The sequence below is a fragment of the Micropterus dolomieu genome, linkage group LG01, assembly GCF_021292245.1.
Source record: "Micropterus dolomieu isolate WLL.071019.BEF.003 ecotype Adirondacks linkage group LG01, ASM2129224v1, whole genome shotgun sequence".
Classification (NCBI taxonomy): Eukaryota; Metazoa; Chordata; class Actinopteri; order Centrarchiformes; family Centrarchidae; genus Micropterus; species Micropterus dolomieu.
Window position 1 is genome coordinate 3,144,813 of NC_060150.1, and position 6,955 is coordinate 3,151,767.

General features: G+C 51.2%; 2 protein-coding genes across 2 annotated transcripts in view; both read left to right on the forward strand.

Moving 5' to 3' along the window:
• Nucleotides 1-6,726, forward strand: part of LOC123972618 (E3 ubiquitin/ISG15 ligase TRIM25-like) — a gene marked incomplete at its 3' end in the record, with an annotated part of 9,817 nt that extends 3,091 nt beyond the window's left edge. Inside the window, 2 exon segments of the mRNA XM_046052169.1 lie at nucleotides 229-300; nucleotides 5,849-6,726. Coding sequence (XP_045908125.1) covers nucleotides 291-300; nucleotides 5,849-6,726 — 888 coding nt within the window.
• Nucleotides 1-6,955, forward strand: part of LOC123972576 (E3 ubiquitin/ISG15 ligase TRIM25-like) — a 12,816-nt gene that overhangs the window by 5,135 nt on the left and 726 nt on the right. The window lies entirely within an intron of this gene.

Genomic DNA, 6,955 nt, shown 5'->3' on the forward strand with positions numbered 1-6,955 from the left:
AGACACTTATTATTACAGTAAGAATGATCAATATGATGGATCTAATAATATATACAAGTCTAAGTGTTGACAGCAACATCGCACAAATAAATGTAATGGAGCTCAGTGTGAAATATGCAGTTTTGATGAGTTAAAGGACATGATGACAGCCTGACACTGTAGTTTCCCAGCATGCTCTCTGTTGTGTCAGGTGTTTGACTGGTCTCTTGTCTGTGTGTCGGTCTGCAGTACTGGAGGATCCACGTGGACCAGATGCATCCACAGAGAGACGGGATCAAGTCCTCGCTCAAATGGGCCAAGGTGCGTTCACTGACCTGGTTCAGCAATAACAGCAGTGATGGCTGTTTAACAGATGTCTGTATGTGTGTGTGTCTGGCTCCACCTGCTGTTTCTTATTTTAATTACAGAGGACAAGAACTTTTTAATATTTCCCTTCACTACAACGAGCCTCTGTGGTGAGATACTGCAGTACTACTTCTTGTGAAATATTACCAGTAAGCTGCACCAAGTATTAATGTTTTCACTGCGTATGTGCTCTAAATGAACTCCCTGCATTAAGCCTGTCACCATTTCAGCGTCGTTCCTGTGAGAAACGATATTTTATTGAGCTGCTTTGTTTTGGATGAAATGACAAACAGAGCTGAAGTTGAGCTTGAATGGAAGGTAACTGGGCGTGGCAGGGCTGAACTATGAATGAAACTACTCCAATCCTATTGGTGTTACTAGAACGGTAGTGTGTGACGGCGTAACCGGAGGGGGTATATAAGCACGCATTAGCTTCTTTCTATTCAGCAGGCACTCTGGCTATGTTTGGAAGCTCCTACCTGACATCGAGACGAAGCAGCAGATCATGTCAAAGCGATTCCGACAGTGTGTCTTCCCAGGTGAGCGTTTCAACACGGAGGGTGATACCCATGGGATGTGCGTCTCATGCATAGGGATGTCGCATGCTCAGGCGGCTCTCGAGAGGGCTGCCTGCGACCATTGCGAGGCCCTGCCCCTGAGGGTGCTGAGGTCTCAGGTCTTCCTAGAGGATGGTCGGATGCGCTCCCCTCGTGGCACAAGCCCCGCGGTCGCTGAGGCGTCGCGGCGCCTCCGATCCTTGGGAATAACAACGCAAGATCGCCGAGGGTGCCGGAACGACTGAGGCCTTTTTCCGGTCCTCATCCGCGGAATCCTGGAATTCTCCTCCCCTTGTCCCCGATCGGGAGCCTGTTTCTCGGTTTCTCCCACTCGAGGGGCGAGTCCGGAAAGGCTGACACGTTCTGGCTCTGAGGAGCTAGATGTGCTTAGCATAGAGGAAACGGAACGTCATCAGCCCTCGCCAGGATACGAGGAGTTGTTGGAAGTGGTGACGCGGGCCGTGGCCAAGCTGCACATTGATTGGCCACAGGCGGTGCAGAAGCCATCGGCAGGCAGCAAACTAGATGAGCGGTTTCTGCAACACCGAGCGCCACCCCCACGTCGGCCCCTACCATTTTTTCCAGATCGTTACGTCCCACCAGCTGGACTACGGCAACGTGACGGGAATCAGACAGCACGGCTACAGAGCGATGCCACGAGTGGAGGAGGCACTGGCTAGCTACCTCTCTCCCAACCTCCCCTCATCCCTCCGCACGCCGGCGCTCCCCACCAAGCCGTGTCGGATGACGTCCGATTTGGTGGGCAAGGCCTACATGGCAGCGGGTCGAGCTGGTGCCAGCCTACATACGATGGCTGTCTTGCAGGCATACCAGGCCGATCTTCTTCGGGACTGTGACGCAGGGGGAGGTCCCTCTGAGGAGGACCTGACGGAGCTCCGTAGAGCGACGGCTCTCCGTGTGACCAAGGAAATGGCCCGTTCCATCGGCCGATCCATGGCGGCTTTGGGGGCTACGGAGCGCCATCTGTGGCTCAACCTATCAGGCATCCAGGGGAAGGAGAGGGCTTTTCTCCTGGATGCGCCCCTCTCGCCTTCTGGCCTGTTTGGCGAAGCAGTGGATGCTGTCGTCAACAGGTTCCAGCACGCCACATCATCCGCTCCGTCCGATACGGGTTACGAGCGGATGCCTTCGTTCCCTGTCTGTATGGAGGAAGCCTTGGTTCCTGTCCCAAGGTCCTGTGTTGGGAGCAATCTGTCGCCGAATAATTATTTCAACAGACGCCTCACTCTCCGCAGTCCTGGAGCAGGAGCAGACCTGCTATCGAGACAGGGGTTGAGGCCCGGGGAATGGAGACTCCACCCCGAGGTGGTGGAGTTATTATGCGAAGAGTTCGGCCCCATAGACGTGGACTTGTTTGCGTCCCGAGAGACGGCACACTGTCCCCTGTCGTTCTCCCTATCACCCCCAGCCCCGCTAGGGCTGGATGCCATGGTACAGACGTGGCTCAGCTCCCGGGTGTTCTGGAGCGGGTCCGCCAGGACGGCGTCATCCTACTACTAGTAGCCCCGTTTTGGCCGGCACGAGTATGGTTCTCGGATTTAATATCGCTCCTCGAGGGCCCGCCCTGGCAGGTCCCTCTGAGGAGAGACCTGCTGTCCCAGCGGGGGGCCGGATCGTTCACCCGCACCCCGCCCTGTGGCAGCTGAGTCTGGCCCCTGAGGGGGCGCAGTTCTTAGAGGCGGGTCTGACGACAGGAGCAGTCGAAACGCTGCTCAGCCCCAGAGCCCCGTCCACGAGATGTACGGCCTAAAGTGGGATGTGTTCACCACCTGGTGCAGAGAACGGGCGGTGGACCCAGTTACCTGCTCGGTAATTGTGATACTGGAGTTCCTCCAGCACCGTTTCTCCGCTGGCCTCTCCCCGTCCACGCTCAAAGTATATGTGGCTGCCATTGCAGCATCCCACGCCCCTCTGAGTGATGGGCCCTTGGGGAGGCTTCCGCTGGTCGTGCGCTTCCTCCGTGGAGCCCGGAGGATGAGACCCGTGACTCGTTCCAGGGTTCCCACCTGGGACCTGGCAGTGGTTCTCAAAGCGCTGGCTGAGGCCCCCTTCAAACCCCTGGTGTCGGCTGAGGCCAAGCACCTGACCCTTAAGATGACCTTTCTCCTCGCTGTCACCTCTCTGAGGAGGGTGGGGGATCTCCAGGCACTTGCGGTGTCTCCCCGATGCCTGGAGTTTGCCCCGGGGAGAGTCAGGGCCATCCTGCACCCTTGTCCAGGTTATGTCCCTAAGGTTCCGGCCAGACTGGCAGGGTCCACGGTGCTGCAGGCGTTTCATCCCCCACCTCATCTGACGGCGGAGGACGGGAGACTTCATCTGCTCTGCCCTGTCAGAGCACTGAGTATTTACATGCCGGGGCGTCACTCCAGGATTTGTGTGATGCGGCTGGCTGGGCCACCCCTCACACTTTTATGACTTTTATCTGGTTTTACAGTCTGGACCTGCCTTCTGCACCCGGCACCCGTGCGCTCTCCTCCTAGTCGTGCCGTCAGGTTCTGCACGCTGGGGGCAGGCGGGGTTTCGGTGCAGCCTAAGTGGGTATCTCGTTCCCATAGTGTCGTCACCGACGCATTTCGAGTTCCCTCGAAGGGGAACGTCTCGGGCTACGTATGTAACCCTTGTTCCCCGAGAAGGGGAACGAGACACTGCGTCGGTCCACCACACCTCACCCCGCCTGGAGTGTCTTGCTTCATAGAAAGGGCTAATGTGTCCTATGTACCGGCGTGCTTATATACCCCCTCCGGTTACGCTGTCACACACTACCGTTCTAGTAACACTAATAGGATTGGAGTAGTTTCATTCATAGTTCAGCCCTGCCACGTCCAGGGGCGTTCCCATAGTGTCGTCACCGACGCAGTGTCTTTTTCCCCTTCTCGGGGAACAAGGGTTACATACGTAACCCGAGACGTTTCTGCTTTGAGCAACACGTCTCCAAGTTTGTCCAGTCATGTTTTTATCACCTCAGAAATATTGCAAAAATAAGATCCATTTAAAATGTCAGAGATGCAGAAACTGTTGTACGTGCTTTTGTTTCCTCGCGCCTTGATCACTGCAGCAGCCTCTTCTCTTGTCTCAGTCAAAGAACCTTGAGACGACTGCAGACTGTGCAGAACTCAGCTGCTCGGCTTTAAACCAGAACCAAGAGGTCCGATCACATCACACCTGTTTGATCCTCTTTACGTCGGCTCCCTATTTGTTTCAGGACTGATTTTAAGATCTTATTGATCACTTTTCAGGCTCTCCAGGACCTGGCTCCAGATTAGATTTTGGATCTTTTAACTCCTTATGAGCCTTTGTGTAGTTTGAGGTCTTCGGGCTCCTGTCTCTTTCTGGATCCAGGCTGAAAGCTAAAGGGGACAGAGCTTTTGCTGTCAGGACCCCGAGGCTCTGGAACGACCTGCCCGAGGAAATTAGGCTGTCAGACAAAACACACTTAAATTATTTTCATTATTTGTTTTACTCCTTTATTTCTTCTTTTATCCTGAAGCTTGAAACTCTGACTGCCAGTGTACCAACAGCTGCGCAGAGGTGGAGCTTACTGAGTGTACATCAACAAGCAGCTGGAACATCTGATCCAGGATCAGCGCAGCGCTCAGGCCAAACTCAGCCAGGTTAACACCAAAGTCACACCTGCAGCTCAAACTGAGACAGAGGTGGAAAGAGTACAGAAATATCCTACCTAAGTAAAAGTACTGTTACTTTGATGAACTTTTTCTTAAGTACAAGTAAAAGTTCAAGGAAACATTTTTTTCCAAGCAGACACTGTGGGAGCTGTACTTTCAAAACATTTTTAATTGACATATTATTGTTTAATGTTTTCAACTTTCGCAAAATGAACATTTTTATTAGCTTATATCAGTGTGAACAGACTCCTAAAAAACATATGCATAAATCCATGATTATAAATCTACATGGGCCTACTTTACTAGAAAATGCTGGCAGACCAAGGAGGCAGTTCAAGGAGTGATGGTTAAAACCTGTAATTGTAGCCTTAATTGGCCTCTGATTGGCGTGAGATGGTAATCACCTGGTTTCGACGCTGTGTTGCAGCTGCGCCGTTATTCTGCATGGGACACCTGTAATGTTAGTTAGGCTACTGGTGGTAACAGCAGATGCCTTTTAATACAGCTGTTGTTCTCTTGCTCTTGAAGCCAAAGAGGTCGCAAGGTTGTTTACTCAGTAACGGATGTGACTGAAAATGTAGCGAAGTAAAATACCTTCAACAAAAAATACTTAAAAGTAAAATTAGAGATTTACTACTACTTCAAAAAGTACAAGTAGCCTACACAAATAAACTCCTCAATTACAGTAACGTGAGTAATTGTAATTCGTTCCACCTCTGAACTGAGAACTTCCAGCTGACGGACAGGGGCTTTTAGGAATGGGCCAAAACACCGGAAATAAGAGAAGAAACGTTGTTCTGTCCTGAAATACGTTCAGGGTTCAAACTGCAGGTGTCACCTCCTTCACATGTGGTCAAACTAAAGTTTGGGTCTTTGGGTTTCCTGCTATTTTCCAGCTTCTCACCTGGTCTCGGCTCAGTCAACACAAGAGGGCGCCTTCATCCTGCTAACCAGGGATGTAGTGGAGGTTAAAGCTCCTCAGCTCACTTTGTCTGCACTTTGAGTTCACAACATGTTTTTAGTCTGATAAAAAGCTTCCTAGTAAAAGTGCATTGTGTCACACATCATGGTAAATGGTGTCAAAGCACTAAAAGTGCTAAAAGATACAATCTCTGTTTGCTTCCTTTAAAATATAGTCAGCTCTCTGACATTGAACAGACTTTGAGAAAGAGCTGGAGAAATATGGAGCAAAGAAGTATTTTGGAACAAGTCCCAGCTTGATAACCCCTCCCTCTTCCTCCTGCTCTTAAATCACAGCGAGCTCCCCTCTGTCCATATATTTCCTTGTTCCCTCCCCTTCAGATCTACAGTTTGAAGATGGGTGTAACCAACATGTCCTTAAGTGCAGGCGCAGTTTGATTACCTGTCAAACTAGTTGCACTTCTGAGGAAGTGAAACTCAGACAGTTGTTGCCACTGAGAGGTGAAATGGCGCAAGGAGTTCAGCTGGACCGAGAAAAATTCTGCTGTTCGATCTGTCTGGATCTGCTGAAGGATCCGGTGGCTACTCCCTGTGGACACAGCTACTGCATGAACTGTATTAAAAACTTCTGGGATGTAGAGGATGAGAAGAAAATCCACAGCTGCCCTCAGTGTAGGCAGACCTTCACACCGAGGCCTGTCCTGCTGAAAAACACCATGTTAGCAGATTTAGTGGAGGAACTGAAGAAGACTGGACTCGAAGCTGCTCCTGCTGATCACTGCTATGCTGGACCTGAAGATGTGGCCTGTGATGTCTGCACTGGGAGAAAACTGAAAGCCCTCAAGTCCTGTCTGTTCTGTCTGGCCTCTTACTGTGAGAAACACCTCCAGCCTCACTTTGAATCACCTACATTTAAAAAACACAAGCTGGTGGAGCCCTCCAAGAAGCTCCAGGAGAACATCTGCTCTCGTCACGATGAGGTGATGAAGATGTTCTGCCGTACAGATCAGCAGAGTATCTGTTATCTCTGCTCTGTGGATGAACATAAAGGCCACGACACAGTCTCAGCTGCAGCAGAAAGGACTGAGAGGCAGAGAGAGCTCAAGGTGAGTCGACAAAACATCCAGCAGAGAATCCTGGACAGACAGAAAGATGTGAAGGTGCTTCAGCAGGAGGTGGAGGCTATCAATGGCTCTGCTGATAAAGCAGTGGAGGACAGTGAGAAGATCTTCACTGAGCTGATCCGTCTGATGGAGAAAAGAAGGTCTGATGTGAAGCGGCAGCTCAGATCCCAGCAGGACACTGAAGTGAGTCGAGTCAAAGAGCTTCAGGAGAAGCTGGAGCAGGAGATCACTGAGCTGAAGAGGAAAGACGCTGAGCTGAAGCAGCTCTCACACACAGAGGATCACACCCAGTTTCTACACAACTACCCCTCAGTGTCAGCACTCAGTGAATCTACAGACTCATCCAGCATCAAGATCCGTCCTC